Source organism: Amblyomma maculatum, chromosome 10 (genome assembly GCF_055883805.1).
Source record: "Amblyomma maculatum isolate TAMU_Amacu chromosome 10, ASM5588380v1, whole genome shotgun sequence".
In the NCBI taxonomy this organism is placed as follows: domain Eukaryota; kingdom Metazoa; phylum Arthropoda; class Arachnida; order Ixodida; family Ixodidae; genus Amblyomma; species Amblyomma maculatum.
In genome coordinates, this window is record NC_139353.1 from 46805045 (window position 1) to 46822605 (window position 17561).

Here is a 17561-nt window from a genome sequence, read left to right on the forward strand (position 1 = left end):
GCGGCTGCTGGCAGCAATACTGGAATATGAATGTAAGCTAGAGGAGAATGAGGGTGAGATTTGTCATCTACGAGATTTCGAACGCGACAGTTGCTTTACGAGCCTCGTTACAGGGCTTAGAACAAAAATCCTTGGGCCGTATACTTTTGACAAAGACTGTACGTGCGCTCGGGCAGCAGTAGTGGGATTTGTTGTTGTTGTTCTCCCGCCAGCTAGCTTCCATTGCAACCTGGAAGCGTTTTCGTGACGTCCGCGGCAATGGGCGGATGCTCGCTGCAATCGGGCAGGTGAGGTGTGGCGCATCGAAATATGCATGCGGGCGCCCGCGTGCTTTCGGCCGTGATGCGTGACTTGCTGCGTCGCGTTGTCTCCTAATGGGCCAATCCGTCCCCTTGCTTTTCTTTTTTTAGCGATCATGGTAGCGTAGTTGCAGTAAAGACTGGAAGATGTCGCCAGTTCCTGCCACTCTCTTCTCGCAGACATTCAGGTAAAGTTTCGCCCGGCTTTCAAGTCTCCGGCTGTGTACAACACTTGTGCTTCTACTGAGTAGGTCGCGCTGCAGCAAGTTCGTCCAGCGTTGGTTCGGCCTTGTTCGACGTTGGCCCGTTTGAAGACGAGCATTGCAAGGACACTGTTGCGCATTTCTAGTTAGCAACACTGTAGAGATGCTATTGAGTGTCTTGTATATTGAAAGCGCTGCGTGGAAAGGTCGATGGGCTTGATAGGGAGCTTTATGCTGTCGTGTGCGCGACCTACCTCACGGTTAATCCTCTGTGGTTTTGCTTGCTGTTTTCCCGGATCTTCATGGCCGGGCGTTCTTTGTTTGCCTGTAGCAACGACAGCAGCGTCTAGTTACCTGCGTACCTGCGGAGCTCCGAACAAAGCCGCAGCCTTCTCATCTCCATATGTTTTTTTTTTTTGTTATCCTGACCCCCCCCCTATGTCTCTCGAAACCTATGTAAGGTCGTTGCGAGCTTGTGCAATTGTGGCTCCTACTAATCAGATTACGAACCGCGCTGGCGCTTTAGAACAGTTCGTGATTGCCGAAGACTCGCTGATTGACCGGTTACGATCAGTGCCCGAAGACGCTGAACAGCGGCGCATTTATTGCGGCACGCGGCGGTGTGAATAGCATGAAAAACACACTTTTCTTTTTTATTTCGAAGTCGAAGGGCCAGCGAATGCACCGGACAGATAAGACTTCCCACCGTCGACTTAAAGGAGTGACAACCATATATATGTGAGCCTCTGGAGTCGCGAACAGCCAAAGGTGCCGACACACCCCGAACTGCTCCTGCGCGCGAAAGCGAATTCGCGAGTTCGCGCATGCGTGCTTCGTGAAGTCGGCCTGGCCAACGCGACTATAGAGGGGCGTTTACATGGATCCGACAGGAGCGGGTTGATTTGAGCTATCGGATCGAAAACCAGTTACCGGGTTCATGTAAACCTCGTCGGGTCTGGTCGAGAAGACGATGGGTCGGGTCCAGTCAACTCCCGCGCAGGGACTGGACTCGACCCTCCTGCATGAAGCACGTAAACGCTGTTGGGGTGAGTGGAGGCACAGAGAGAGAACAGTACGGAAAACGCTAGTGATGTGCAGGGGAAAAAACCGGAATCGGGTGCAGTCTTCTATTTTTTCGCCTCGATGCGAGGTGCCACCGTAATCGCCGCTCGTCCGAAGCCGGTTCTGCGCTCGTCGGGTTGGGTTCATGTAAACCTGGTAGGGTCGAGTCTACTCAACTCAATTCCCCAACTCGATCCTCCGTTGTCGGGTCCATGTAAACAGGGCTTAGCTTCCGCATTGTCGCGCGGCTCTGGTCCGACATGGCGTGGGCTTTGTTCTTTCGCTGCGCGGTTGCCGAAAGGGTGAAGGAGCGCGCGTTGTTCTTTTAACCCAGAGGCGGATGTTTGCTTTAGAAGAAGAGAAGGCTCGTGCCTTCTCGCTTCTCGACTTGGTGGCGCCGCCACTCTGGGCGCGTCTCCCTCGCGGCAGTTTGTTTACGTGCCAGTTTTTTTTTTTACAAATCACCGGTAATGGCAGGCGCGGGCTCTGGGTTGCATGAGGCTGCTGGGGTCGGCGCGCCGGTCAGGCGCCTTGGGGCTGCTGCACTGCGAACGGTGGGGCGCTGTCTGCTAAAGTATTTTTTTTTTTTTTTACAATTTACTACTGCCACCATTGTGCTGTTCCTGTTCAATCCCGTCTTGAAAATTTCACGCACAGAAACGTCGTCGTTCGAAGCCCGTCCTTCGGCGCTGAGCGCGCCGCGAGCATATTTCGGCGCGAAATATCTGTGTAAGATGACGCCCTACCTTAGGGTACGACTCAATGACCAGATTATTTTGGGGCACCTGGGACAGTTTAATGGAAATTTCGATAACTAATTTGACGCACGTGTCTGTCTCGCGCATTGCCCATGGATGTGCTGTGTTTTGTGAGGTATTTTCTTTTTACCTCTATGTGTCAGTGGTCAGGCCGACCTCTTAATACCAGCTGTTTTTGCATATCATGTAGGGGGAAGCCGGCTTGCCAATTTATCACTTAGACCGGCATTTTTGCGAGATATCTTGATTGATTGATTGATTGATTGATTGACCTACGAGCAGTGTTGTTTGATACGTCTGTGAGCGGTGTTACAAAAAGGGAGCGTAAGAATACGCCTTCAGTTTTCTTCCAAAGCAGTAAAATATTAGCATTAATTTGTCTCTGTGAACTATGACTAGTTTCTTTTCTTTCTTTCTTTTTATGTTTTGTAGCATACCAGAGACCTCAGTTGACTATCGTCTCGGCAGATGATTGTGAGCCAAAGTATAGCCCGGATCTCAAACGGAGCCTTTCTACGTTTACTTTCACGTTTGCTTCATCAGTGAATGGGGCAGCTGCAATTATCGGTGATCAGTTCTTGTTTCTCCGCCGTGCTTAAGTCAAAGCAAGCGCATCACCTTTGTTGAGAGGTATTTTTATCCGTGCGTTTGGCTTGTTGCCCTGTGCCACTCCGTTGTGCTTGTCCTTCGCGAACGATCCGTTTTGGTCCATTCTAAGGCCGTTACGGTGTAACTCCGTAACGATGTTCGATACTCGCACGTGCAACAGTAATGTCTCACCAGATCTCTGCCCTTTCTCCTTTGTACGCAGCGTCACTACGCCGCAGCCGCTCGGATGGCGCCGTCGACGACACGTCCTCGGACGAAGAGGAGTACGACGCGGGCTCTCTAGCCGACGGCGCGCCCCGGTCCATGGCCAACGGATGCCGGAGCGGCGACGAAGACGAGGACGACGACGAAGACGACGACGAAGAGGTGCGCGACCTGACGTGGAGCAACGGCCGGGCCGGTGAGGCCGTCATGAACGGCGTCCACGGCGGCGGCTCGACCAACTCGTCTTCGTCGGCGCGCTCTTCGTCTCAGCGCTCCTCGTCGTCTTCGACCGTGGTCGTGCCCCCGACGCCCGTGGAGTTTCGCGCGTCGCCGCCGCTGCACGTTCACCGGCCGTACAACGGCTCGCCGCCGCCCAAGGTGTTCCACGCGGCGCCGGGCCTCGTCGGCTCGTCGTCGTCGGCCACGACGCTGACGCTGTCCGCCTCGGCGCACATCCCAGCATTCGAGGTGTGCGCCGTCAGCCCACGCAAGCGTCACCGGCAGGACCGGGGCGGAGGAGGAGGAGGCACCGCTTTCGGCGTGTTCTCGCTCGTCGATGGTGGACCCGTCCAGCGGCCCTGCCTCGACTTCGAGAAGATGCAGCAGGTCAGTGGCACACCTCACTATCCACCCTTTCTGTTAGTGCGTGGCAGGATGCGACTGCGTGAAGCGAACGACGAGGTTGACGCGGCGATTGTGACGGCCGTCGTTGATTGTGACGAGTGTTGGATAGTTTCGATATAGCGGGTAGTTCCGTTATAGCGGTTGGGTGCCGGTTCGGCGTCTCAGCCGGTAAAGAACGATAGAAATAAAAGCACCGAAAATAGGGAGTTCGTCAAGAAAGCTGTCCACCCGGGCATGCCTTCAGGCGCACACACGAATACCCAGACACAACTGGCGTGGCGTTTTAAGGCGCGGCATCTCGGGGGCAAGAGACCGGTCCATCTAGGCGAATAAGGTTGTCTGCCGACGATAACTTTGATTGCGCCATACCGGAGCACGCTAGTTCGGCCTTCAACCCTGCATGTGTGGCGTCGAACCACGTGCCGAATATAACAGGCTAGTCGGCTTCAGTTGTCGCTCACGCGTTCTGGAGACATCTGTTTCCGATAAAAGGTCGGCGTTTAGGGAGCCCGTAATCTCGTCATTAGTGCTGATGTTCGCTTGCCGTGCGATTAACTGAATGCAGTGCAGTTGTCGCGCTGATGTGCCAGTCGTGAAAGTTGGCGATTCTTCCTGAACGTAGGACTGTCGTTGGCGCCGAGTATTATTTTTATTTCACCTCGCGACATGCTAAAAACTAAAAAAAAAAAAAACACATGAGGTACGAATGGTCGCGACAAAGCTGCGATGGTACGAGGGCTTTCGTATTTCGCTTTACGTGCGAAGTACGGAATGAATGTGCTGCATTTGCATAGTATAGACCTTTTCAAAATTGTCCCGAGGGCGCTGCCATATTGGAGACTGGGCTGTTCTCATAACACAGGAAAAAGCTGCAGATTCTCCCCCCATACCTGGTTCTCAGCCCAGTCAAACCGGTTTCTCCAAGGGTCGGGAAAAGGTCTATAAAACAGTGGAAAAGCCAGCACTAACGTCATCCGGACGTTGTCCCTATTAACGCGAGTTGGGAGTCATCTGTTTAGCCTTTCAAGCTAGTTGACTGCCCGCGGGGAAATCTATAGCGCTCGAAAAATTAGATTGAGAGGACGCGCGTTTATGTATGCTACCCTCTTTATTCAATCCCTGAATTTCGAATAGTAAAAGTTTCGCTTTCGTTTTCGTTTCTCTTTCTTTTTTCGTGCGTTTGGTGCGATCTCTCTGGTTCACGAAACAACCTCAACGCCGGAAGGCCGCGTTTACCCTCGCCTTTTTGCCATTGCTCTACTCTGGTCTGTCCTCGTCTCCCTCGTTTACTGTTCGTCGTGGCATGTGCGTAATGTTATACCGGCAAGTGCGGCATCCTCGGGAAAGCGCGCCCCCTTATTCGCGGCTTTTTTGTGTAACACCCTGGTGCACCTGCGTGCGCGCGCGATGTCCGTTTTCGTCATATTGCGTGTCGAAGCGGAACGCGTTATGCCTGGGGCGCAGCGTCGCGCAGTCTAGCCGCACATTCCCCGCAGTGTGTTCGTCTGGCATCACCGCGGTTGAGGTTGGAACTTGCGAAGCTGCACTCGCATCACTCTGTAAAGGTTCATCAAGGTATGCTGCGCACGCAAAAACAAGGACGAGAAAGCCTTTCTCGTCCGTGTTTTTGTGTGCGCAGTATACCTTGAAGATATGTCTGACCGACTCGCCCAACAACGCACTCTTGTAAAGGTTCATGTTTGTACACCGCGGCAAGCTGGGCTGTAGTTGTGATTCCTACAGTCCCCTGTAACGCCCTATTCCCCCTATAATCCTGTAATCCTGTATATATATATAGGGCGGCCCTATGTCGCCCCAAAGTCTAGTCCCCTAGAGTGCCCTATATCCCCATATAATCCTGTATATAGGGCCCTGTATCTCTTCATAGTCCCTACGATGTGCCCCTGAAATGAAGAAGCCCTCCTGCTGTCTGTGGTGTCGACCTTTTATGACGGCGCGGTCAGCTGCCTCGCATCTGTTAGGGCAATGTTCGTCGCAGAGGCCATACAAAATCGCAGGTCTCGATCAATTCGCGCAATAAGAGCGTATTTTGTCGCGCTGATGATTCACGAAGCCTGTCGGCAAAGTAGTCGTTATTTTACGCTCACCACATGCAACGCACTACTTTGTGTCGCGGATGCAGGCTGCGCAAAAAAGAGCGCTAGCTTTGGCAGCGTTGCACTTGATGTTTAAAACGGAGTACTATAGTGTTTGCCGATGTCGCCTGTATACGTCCAGAGGAGAGGGCGGGGGGGGGGGGGGGGGAGGGGGGGGACATTTTACACCCTGCGTTCACCACTCCCGCCTCATTTGGGTTCTACCGTCGTGGCGACGCTGCCATCTTGTCGGCTAATTGCGATCCCGTCTTGGGATTTGGTCCCTTTCTCTTACTTCCTGCCTGCCGCCCTTCTACTTTAAATCCTTATCGTTACTTTTTCTTCCCTGTCGTCACTTATGCTCGTAGACTTGAGGCCCCGTCCGTTTGTTCTTTCCGCTTGTGATGGCGGCGCCACTTTATCCTGTCCCGCTGTTAATTTCTCCAGACATCTCTCACTCTAACCATTTCTCTCTTTCGGAATTCGTTAATTTTTCCATCCTCCCTCTGCACTGGTTCCCTGGACTGCGTTTAGGTCCGGTTACTTCGTTAATTTGTCTCTGCCGTGCTAGGTGGTTGGTCAGCTCGCTCCGATCTGTGCGGTGGTCCTGCCGCCTTCGTTTCCTCGTGTGTCGTCGTCGTCCTCCTCCAACGCTTGACGGGCGATAACGTTCCGTGTTCGTGCCGGATACACTGACCGCCCATTAGCTTTCGCTCGTTTCCTTCTTCCTTTTTATTATTTCTTTTTCGTCTTCTAGTGCTGCAGCAGGCGCCGGCTTGCGTTGGAGCCGGTTTTTCTCACCGTTTTTCATTCACTCGCCGTTCCCTCTCTTGTCTTTGTTTTGGCCGACCTCCGGGCGGCCCTTAGCTAGCTGCTATCGCCGATTGTGCTGCTATCATCATATACCTCTTCATTGCCCATGTCGCGTTTTCGCCAAGAACGATCGGTTATCTTTTATCTCCGCGCTGTTCCCTTTTCTTTCTGGTTATTTATCTGTGCCCCCCCCCCCTCACACACACACACACGCACACTCACACTCACACACACACACAAACTTTTTTTTTCCTTCATTTTTTCTTTTACTACATGAGCACTGGAGGCGCCTCTGTGCGAGTGGGTCCAGCCTCGACCCTCTTCCCGTCAGCTTCCCGGATTGCTGATGAGGTTCGAGTCCCTCTTTGCCGTGTCTTGAAGGGCGTTCCCCGCCCTTGTTCTTGAGACTCACCGGATGCTTTCTTGTCCATGTTGCGATTACTATTATCTATTTGCAAAATGAGGACTGTCATACTGTCACGCAGAGAACTCGGTCAAGGCGGTCCAATCTAATCGACAAAGGTCCGACACCTGCTCAGTAATTTGGTCACATAGATGGCATCGAGGTTGTGTATGGGAAGGGTAGTGAGCTGTAGTCGGTTCCTTGTTTAAGCTTGATATCAGCTCAAGTGTGTTTAATTTTCGAATGACTCTGCTTGGAGGCCAATCGAAATTTCACCACATCAACCGCGTGGTTTCGACATTTTGACGGCATGTTTGCGTCTTGATGCCTAGCCGGTCGAAAAGAAGGATTAAGATGATTGCTTTGCACCATGAGCTGAACGAACATTCTAAATTTCTTTTCTTTTTTTAACATTCTTTATCCTTTCCAGTATTCAGTCCATTAGGCCGCGCGGTGCGAGCGGCAAAACTTCGTTCACAGCTCTGGTTGTAGTGTGTTTGTCGGAATGTTTGGTTCAGACCGAAGTGGCTGTTTTCCCGTTAGTTCTACACATATCTCATTGTCATGTAGTGTTCTTAGCGGTGTGGTCGCACCCTCTAGTTGCTTCCCTGACGTTGATTTTTGTAATGATGTTAGTGGTAAGCAGAGTAGCAAAGGAGTGTTGACACCCCCCCCCCCCCTATACCCTTGCACGCACACACACACACACACACACACACACACACACACACACACACACACACACACACACACACACACACACACACACACGCACACACACACGCACGCACACGCACACGCACGCACACGCACACACACACGCACACACACACACACGCACGCACACACGCGCGCGCTTTGCTTGACATGTGACGGTGGTGTTGGCGCGAGAATCGCCTTCACAATTCTTCCCTGGAACTCCCAAGTGTATCGGTTTGTTCTACATATAGTCAATATAGTTAACTGAGGGGAAGCCGGCATAGCATTTGTGAAAAGGAGCCGCGTCTATTGGATCTGTTCACTGAGTGCGCGTCACTAACTCGCTGCCGCATTCTTCGCGCGCATCGTCGGCTCTTTTCTGCCGGCCCTCCGCTGTAATGCAATTTGCGCCGACGGCTGTTTTTGCTCTCCTCCCCTCCCGGCCGCTGTCGGGCGACAAGGCACCTCTCTTACATTGATGAGTTATGTAACGGGGAAGGCTGTATTATTGGGCGCTTGACAGGCATGTGCCTTGCGCCGCGTTTTGTTCTCCCGAGCATCGTGTTTTTAGGATCCTTCGATTTCGACAAGAGAAGCCGCTAGGCGGCGTTTTGCCTCTCTGGAAATTCGCGTGCTCGAAAACGTGGGCGGCCACCCGAGAGAAGCGTGTGTAGGGTCCTCGCGGCTGAAATTCGCAGTGTGCCGGCGGAGCGGCGAAAATTGAATTTCACCGAAGCGTGCGGGGGCCCCGGCCGCTGCTTGGCAGCAAAGGCAGCAGCGGCCATCACGAGCTATAAATGCGTCGCCCTTTCAGTGTCGGCGGCGAATATTCGCGGAAATGTGTCCAACTTCTTTCTGTCCCCTTTTTCATTCCCTACTCCGTTATGTTGGCTGTGTTGGGAAGCACAGTGGATGTTCTGCAAGTGACAATATGGTTTCCTTTTTCGGAACGTTTTGGGAAGCAGTTCCCCCCTCCCACCCGCACGCACGCACGCACGCACGCACACACGCACGCACACACACACGCACGCACACACACACACACACACACACACACACACACACACACACACACACACACACACACACACACACACACACACACACACACACACACACACACACACACACACACACACACACACACACATTTTTTTATTTTACTCTCTGCCGTCGAGCGTGTGCGTTTTGCTAGCTCTTATTGCCGCAGGATAGCAGCAAAGAGCAGCACACGTGGTGAGCGTGCTACCCCCCTCCTGCCTCACGGCCTGTACGTCACCGCGGGAAGTGATTTATGATTGTCACAGGCGACGGGCGAACGTTTGTTTTCGTTTCTCTCTCTCTCTCTCTCTCTCTCTGCTCGTCGCGAGCGAGCGCGCTCCGTCGGCGTCGAGACACGCCAGCAGCAGCGCGCGTGTGTATGCTCTTGTCCTCTGCGGGGCGTTGTTGCGTCGACTTACACCCGTATTTTGTACGATGCGGAAGTCGTTATGTGATGCCGCGGTTTATTGTCTTTTGTTTAATTTTTTTTTTTCTAGCCGGCATTCTGCATTCTCCCTCGCTGCCTAGTTACTCGGTTGGCGAAAAAAAAAAAAAAAAAAAAAAAAAAGAGACGCTACGCTGCGACGTTGCAGCCAACCCCAATCAGTGCGTGTTGCAATGCGCCTCGTTCTGTGTGCCGCGCGCTGTTAACTGTCAGAATGGAAATGGTCGCAAAACGAGGTTGTGATGCTCACTCAGTTTCGTTGCGACATCTCGGCGGACTCGTCACATCCGGGTTGGCGAGCAGGTGCATGGTATTTCTTTTTTCCTCTCCCTTGCTCGGAGACAAAGACGTTGCGACCTGTCGCTGTGTGGCGTAAAATAAGATTAATACTAATAACCGTTCCAACTACGCCCATTTCGTGATAGGCTGTGGTCCAGTTATAACCAGGCCTTTCCTACCCCTAACTACTGGCGTTCCCTCCCTCCCTCCCTCCCTCCCTCCCTCCAGCACGCACGCACGCACGCACGCACGCACGCACGCACGCTCGCACGCATACTTCGATCAGAGCCTCGTCCGCACCTGCGTCACCATGCTGCGATGGAGAGTGAGCTGGAGTGTCCGCTTTCTCTAGGAGTCCACTCCGTTTCTGTCTCCGGTCGGTATCTCTTATCTGCGCGACATGTACCGGTCTCGTCCATTTTCTCTTGTGTCGCGAACTCTTATGCACTCTACTCCTTGCCTGTCCGCCAAGGAATGTACCCAAGTTATCACCCGCCGCTAGTTCTAGTAGAAACTTCGCTTCAGTGGTTTCTGACGGGTAGTCGCGGTCAAAAGTCTCATTCGACTTCCGCATTCCTGTTTCTCAGTGGCGAACGCGGTGATCCGATTTTTTCCACATCTCAGGACCGGATTTCTCCTCATGAGACGCTCTGCTTACGGCTTGCGTGGAATCAAATTCGTAAAGCGAGGGCTGAAAAATTTGTATGGGGTGTCGTGACGCTGGGGCTACGTCGACCCGGCCTTCACTTGGTAGCGTGCAGAGACTCGGGGTTGAAGAAGGACTGAATCTTCTAAGTTGGTGAAATATGTACAAGCAGGTTTACTGGCACTTTGAGAAAACGTATTTACAAGAATATTTACATGAAAAAGAAGGGTACATCAGCAAAATGACAAACGTTAAGAGTTCATAGTGAGAAGCGACTGGATGAGCCGTTTACCCAGGGCCCAGAGCGACATTTCGTGCTCTGCAGCGTCCTTAAAAACCCCCTATGTCCAGCCCCTCTCTGAAGATGCTGACCAACCAAATCCAGGGCACGCCCCTCAGGTATCGGCATCCAATCGAACACTTCACTGCACTGATGGTCTGAAGCACTGACTGGTCCGGCATTCATTCGTTGGGCGTGATCACTTGTTGGCGGGAAAAGCTTGGGAACGGCGAGGAGAGGAGGTACATTTCTATTCTTCAGCAAAGAAACCACAAGCTGGTTCTGACAAGGGGTTTTACTTCTCAGAAACCCGAGTGCACGTGGCGCCGCATAGGGCTCCCAACATGGTCCCTTTTCGACAATTGCAAATCTTTCCTGCATTCCCGGGAAATCACTTAATGGCCGTATGAGTCATGCTCCTTTCTTGTCCTGCACGTCAGCGGACATGTCACTCTGTCGTCTCCTTTGGATAGGAGGCATTCATCACTGGAGGATAGCACTTCTCGACTGGAAGGGTGGACAAAAGAAAGAAAGCACTTCCTGCTATTTCCCGCAGGGGGACGTTTCTTTGTGTTTTTCCAGACGTTCTCTTGACAGGGTCAATTTGGCATTTGCAGGTTGTCCACAAAGCAAAACATGCTTACAAAACAGGATTCCTGGAAACAGGCTCACTTAGAGCCATTGGACCATCACCACATATTCACAAAACTTATCCATGCCCACAGGCGAACAATAGAGCGCGCAATTGCGGATGCTTGGTCGTAACAGCCTCCTCCCCCGCCAGAAGAGTCTCGGAGGGCAGCAGTCCTAGCTGCTGCATGAAGAGACGACTTAATGGTCTGCACGTGAACGCTTGAAGCTCGCTGTTGCTTGTCGCGTTGTCTTGATTGTTGTAGGCCAAATTGCTCGAGCTGTCTGAAACTCAACCACATGTCGAAGCAAGCACTCGGCTCCCGTCTGAAGAGACCAGGTCAAAAGAAAACTGCCATTGTTGTTCGAGAAAAGCCCACTCTCAAGACGTTCAGGACCCACGTATTCCTAGAAAACCAAACGTGTGCTGCTTTACATAGTCACACATATACAAGCGCACGAAAAAAAAAAAAAAAAAAAAAAAAAACTTGATTATCAATTTGGATACATGGTGAGGAACATCTCGGACCGCTTAGAAAGAGCGGCTAAGCGCGTCCGCATTCCCATTTAACTTCCCCTTTTTGTATCTTATTTCAAAATTGTACTGCTGTAAAATCAAGCTCCACCTAAGAAGGCGACTGTTCTTCGATGTCGCAGTTTGCAGCCAAGCCAGGGGACAATGGTCCGTCTCTACGGTGAATTTGGCCCCTCCAAGATAGCACTGCAATTTTTGAATGGCCCATACAATGCAAGCGCATTCTTTCTCTGACGCGCAATAAGCCCTCTCTCTAGAACTCAGTTTTCTGCTCAAGTAGAGCACGGGGTGCTCATTACCGTCGTCATCTCTCTGGCAGAGAACAGCACCTAACCCTCGATCACTGGCATCACACTGGACCGTGAATTCTCGGCCATAGTCTGGAGCTCGCAATACCGGACGGCTAATCAGCACAGCCTTCAGGTTTACGAAGGAGGCTTCCTTTTGTTCGTCCCAGACTACATTTGTCGGTTCTGTCTTGCGGAGAGCGTCGGTCAGAGGGCTAGCCAAAGATGAATAGTTAGGGATGTAGTGATTGTAGTATCCCGTCAGACCTAGGAATGCTCGAATTTCCGTCTTCGTGCTCGGCCGCGGGTAGTCTGCTACCGCAGAAATCTTAATCTCGCTGGGTTTCCTGAAACCTTGACCTACATTGTGACCCAAGTAGTCCACGGTCGCCCTTGCCAGGCAACATTTCTCGGCCTTTACGGTTAGTCCAGCTTGACGCAAAAGGCTCAGTACAGCTCTTAGATGTACCATATGGTCCGCCCATGAGTCGGAAAAAACCGCAATGTCGTCTAAATAAGGCACCGCGAATGTTTCACACCCCTTTAAAACCCTATCCATGAGTCGTGAAAAACAAAATGGAGCATTTTTGAGCCCGAAACTCATCATTGTTGGCTGGTAGCTGCCCGTCGGAGTGACGAAAGCCGCGTATCTGCTGGCGCGTTCAGTGAGCGGTACTTGCCAATATCCTCGAGTAAGGTCCAGCGTAGTCACATATGCCGCTCTACTGACCTGTTCTACTCTCTCCTCAATATTCGGAATAGGATACACTTGATCCCTGGTGAGAGAATTTAGCTTTCGGTAGTCTACCACAGGCCTAGGGTCTTTACCTGGAGCTTCTACTAAGATCATAGGCGAAGCATAATCGCTTTCCGAAGGTTTTATTACTCCCAATTCCAGCATGCGAGTTACTTCCCTATCCAGAATTTCTCTTTGCCTTGGAGAAAATCGGTAGCACCTTGATCGCACTGGCACGTCTGAAGTCAGCTCAATATCGTGCTCAGTCAAATCAGTTCTGCCTGGCCTGTCCACGAAGCAGGCCTCAAACTCTGTTATTATCTCGCCCAGATCGGACAGCTGGGATTTCTTTAGTTCTCCTCTCTGCTCCGTCTTTTTGAGAAGCTCCTGAGCGTTGCTTCCTTTTCCGCTGAGGCAAATCAAGTTGTCCCCCATCTCCTCGGGAAGGTTTAACGTTAGATTTACCACGGCTTCCCTCTGCACATAAGGCTTCATAAGATTGCAATGATAAATGCGCACTTCTTTACGCCTACCGGGAATTTTCACTGCGTAGTTAGTGTCAGAAAGCTTTGCAACGACTTCAGCCGGTCCTTCCCACTGTACTTCGAGCTTATTCTGCCTTGAACTTCTCAGCAACATCACCTGGTCCCCGATACAAAATGTCCTTTGACGGGCTGTCTTATCATAGTACACCTTGGAACGAGCCTGGGCTGACTTCATGCTGGCCTCAACGAGTTCCTTAGTGTTATGTAAGCGATTCAAGAGGTTCAGAATGAATTCTACTACTGTTGGGTCTTCTCCGCGCCCCTCCCAGGCTTCGCGCACCACTCGCAAAGGTGAGCGCAGTGACCTTCCGTACACCAACTCGGCTGGGCTAAATCCAGTGGATTCGTGCGGCACTGACCGCAAAGCGAAAAGCGCTGCAGGCAGGCAGGCATCCCATTCGCGCTTGTTTTCATAGCACAGTCCCCTCAGGACTCGTTTGAGAACAGAGTGCCATCTTTCTACGCTGTTGCTCTGCGGATGATGGATCGAGCTATGCACTACCTTAATGCCGCATCGCTCGAGAAATGAGGTGGTGAGGACACTCGTGAAAACGCTACCCTGATCACTTTGGACCTCGGAAGGGAATCCAACTCGTGCAAACACTGACAGCAGCGAATCCACTACACTCTCGGACGTCACCTCGCGCAGCGGAACAGCCTCTGGAAACTTTGTGGCTGGGCATAATATAGTGAGGATATAACGGTACCCTGACTCTGTCACAGGAAGTGGCCCAACTACATCTATTACTAACCGGTGAAACGGCTCGGTAATGATTGGTACTAACACCATCGGCGCTTTCCACTTATCTTGCGCCTTTCCAACCCGCTGGCACGTGTCGCATGACCGTACAAAATTTTCCGTGTCCTTAAAACATCCAGGCCAATAGTATTCTTGCAACAGCCTCTGCTTTGTTTTCTTTATTCCAAGGTGACATGACCACGAGCTGCCATGGGAAAGTCGCAGTAAGTCTCCGCGGTACTTTTGGGGAACAACTAATTGGTCCCGCTCTACTCCGCGCTTATCCTTGAATAAGCGATACAGCACTCCCTTTCTCATCTCGAAAGAAATATTGTTTGCTGTCTTAGTGGCGCGGTGGCGCTCCCTTATCTCCTGTATCTTGGGATCATTGGCTTGCTCTATAGCTAAGTCCTCTCGGGTTCCACTTAAAAGTCTCGTGAGATTACTAGACACTGGCGGCAAGAGGTTACTCTCAAGAACGTCCTCATTCCGCGTCTCATCAAGCTCACTTTCAAGTTGACATATCTGAGATGCCTCGCTCTCAAAGTTTTCTGACCTGCTATCTTCCACATCGACCACTGTTTTAACTGCCGTTTCTTCCGCTGTGGAATTTTCTGGTATGAGCAGTGTAGCTAGTTCTCGCGCCCTTGAACGTGTTAAGGCTTGCACAACTCTGTCTCCGAACAGGATGCCCCTCTTTCGCAGTAGCATGTCCGATTTGTTGGAGAACAAATACGGATAGCACTTAGGAAGCTTTCCTGAAACGGCAGCCTCGGTTGTTAATTCGCCGAAAGGGCCCTCGATGACCACGTTCGCGATCGGCAAGCACACACTCTGTTCCTCAACTACCTGTCGGATCCATGCACACTGTCCTGTATAGTCGGAAGGCGATACATACGCCGGATGGACAACATCCATCGTTGCGGCCGAATCGCGCAGTACCTTGCAAGGCTTCCCGTTGACTACTAGGTCATGCAGGTAGGGTTCTAAAAGCTGCATATTTTCATGCAGTCCCTGACATACGAGAAAGCAATCTTTTCTTTCCGGCAGTTGACGGCAATGTGACCCTGCTCATTACACCTAAAGCATGTGAGCGGCTTCCTAGCCTCAAGCTTATTCTTTGTGTTCTGCACGTTGGTCACTTCCCCACTTTTCTCACTGCCGTCCTTTCTAGGGAATTTGCCTGAAGAAACCTTCATTTCTTCGTTTCCAACTCTAGCAAAGTGCCTTTCCTGACGGTTTTTCACACTGAACTTGGGATTGCGGGGCCTATCCACTGCTGGGTTGCTGAATTGTCGGCGCGAAGCATACTCCTCAATAAGTTCGGCAGCTTCAGTTGCCGACTTAATTTCGCCTCTGTCCTGTAACCAATTTCTTTCTTTTTCTGGGAGGCAGTTATAAAACTGCTCCAAAAGAATTCGCTCGACTACAGCGTCCCTATCACTGTAGGAATCTGTGCTCTTTAGCCACTCGCCCAAATTTACTCTTAAATTGTACAGGAATTCAGGGTAACTCTCGTCCCTGGACTTAGTAGCGTTCCGAAAACGTTGTCTGAACGCCTCGGCGCTAAGCCTATACTTTCTCAGAAGGCAAGCTTTGACCTTCTCGTAGTTGTCCGCGTCCTCCTTGCTTAGCCGCGCGACAACCTCCGCTGCCTCGCTGGGCAGAACCGTCAATAATCTCTGAGACCAAGTGTCTCGCTGGAAGGACAGTTTTTCGCAGGTTCGCTCAAAGTTAGCCAGATACAGACCGATATCCCCTGATATCACATATGGCTGCATGTACTTTGACATCTTGAAATCTGCCTCCTTGTTGAGACGAGGTACCGCTAGCTGGGGACAATCGCCCGACCTCTTGCTCAACTCTAGTTCTAATTTCCGGAGCTCAATTTCTTGGTCCAGCTTTTTTGCTTCTCTTTCAAGCTTCTCACGTTCGTGCTCCCTTTCCTCTTTTTCCCTCTCAAGTTCACGCTCTCTTTCCTCTTTTTCCCTCTGACGTTCGCGCTCCCTTTCCTCTTTTTCCCTCTGACGTTCGCGCTCCCTTTCCTCTTTCTGCTGTCTGAGCTGTTCCTTTTTTTGCCCGATGAGGTTCCATGCTTCACTGAGCTCCTCATCATCGGTTCCCAGATCAGTGATTGCCTTTATAATCAAGGGTTTTCGTGCCAAACCACTTGTATTAATTCCCAATTCCTCACACAATAGCAACAGTTCCGGTTTCTGCAGCTTTTGTAGGTCCATGATCGCTCCGAGTGTCGGCTACTTCCAAAACAACAGTGCAAACTACCAAACCTAAAGGCGTTTCAACACTTTTTACCAGTTCTTAAAATCTAACCCTGTTCTAGAACCTGGTCCACATCAGAAGAAAAGCCAAGCACTCACCCACACATGCGATCGATGTTCCGAGCTGCCCTCTTGGCCGATTGTTGCTCCTGCTTGTTGCTTGAGATGCCACCTCCGATCACAAGGTGTTGTGGCTTGTAGCTTCAGATCCACCTCCAATCACCAGATGTTGTGCTTGTAGATGCAGATCCCACCGCTGCCACCAGTTGTCGTGACGCTGGGGCTACGTCGACCCGGCCTTCACTTGGTAGCGTGCAGAGACTCGGGGTTGAAGAAGGACTGAATCTTCTAAGTTGGTGAAATATGTACAAGCAGGTTTACTGGCACTTTGAGAAAACGTATTTACAAGAATATTTACATGAAAAAGAAGGGTACATCAGCAAAATGACAAACGTTAAGAGTTCATAGTGAGAAGCGACTGGATGAGCCGTTTACCCAGGGCCCAGAGCGACATTTCGTGCTCTGCAGCGTCCTTAAAAACCCCCTATGTCCAGCCCCTCTCTGAAGATGCTGACCAACCAAATCCAGGGCACGCCCCTCAGGTATCGGCATCCAATCGAACACTTCACTGCACTGATGGTCTGAAGCACTGACTGATCCGGCATTCATTCGTTGGGCGTGATCACTTGTTGGCGGGAAAAGCTTGGGAACGGCGAGGAGAGGAGGTACATTTCTATTCTTCAGCAAAGAAACCACAAGCTGGTTCTGACAAGGGGTTTTACTTCTCAGAAACCCGAGTGCACGTGGCGCCGCATAGGGCTCCCAACATGGTCCCTTTTCGACAATTGCAAATCTTTCCTGCATTCCCGGGAAATCACTTAATGGCCGTATGAGTCATGCTCCTTTCTTGTCCTGCACGTCAGCGGACATGTCACTCTGTCGTCTCCTTTGGATAGGAGGCATTCATCACTGGAGGATAGCACTTCTCGACTGGAAGGGTGGACAAAAGAAAGAAAGCACTTCCTGCTATTTCCCGCAGGGGGACGTTTCTTTGTGTTTTTCCAGACGTTCTCTTGACAGGGTCAATTTGGCATTTGCAGGTTGTCCACAAAGCAAAACATGCTTACAAAACAGGATTCCTGGAAACAGGCTCACTTAGAGCCATTGGACCATCACCACATATTCACAAAACTTATCCATGCCCACAGGCGAACAATAGAGCGCGCAATTGCGGATGCTTGGTCGTAACAGGGGCAATAACCTCACATTTTCTCACACAATCTCACTCAATTCACATAAAATATCGCATACAAGTCGCATATAATTGCATAAGGTCTCATAGCTTCTTG

At 51.2% G+C, this 17561-nt stretch overlaps 1 protein-coding gene across 3 annotated transcripts in view; it reads left to right on the forward strand.

The window, feature by feature from the left end:
* The window catches only part of Reph (Regulator of eph expression), a 122445-nt gene that overhangs the window by 60480 nt on the left and 44404 nt on the right, over positions 1-17561 (forward strand). For all 3 annotated transcript variants that reach the window (XM_084582690.1, XM_084582688.1, XM_084582691.1), the window contains one exon: positions 3134-3741. In XM_084582690.1, coding sequence (XP_084438816.1) covers positions 3134-3741 — 608 coding nt within the window. The remainder of the gene's footprint in view (positions 1-3133; positions 3742-17561) is intronic.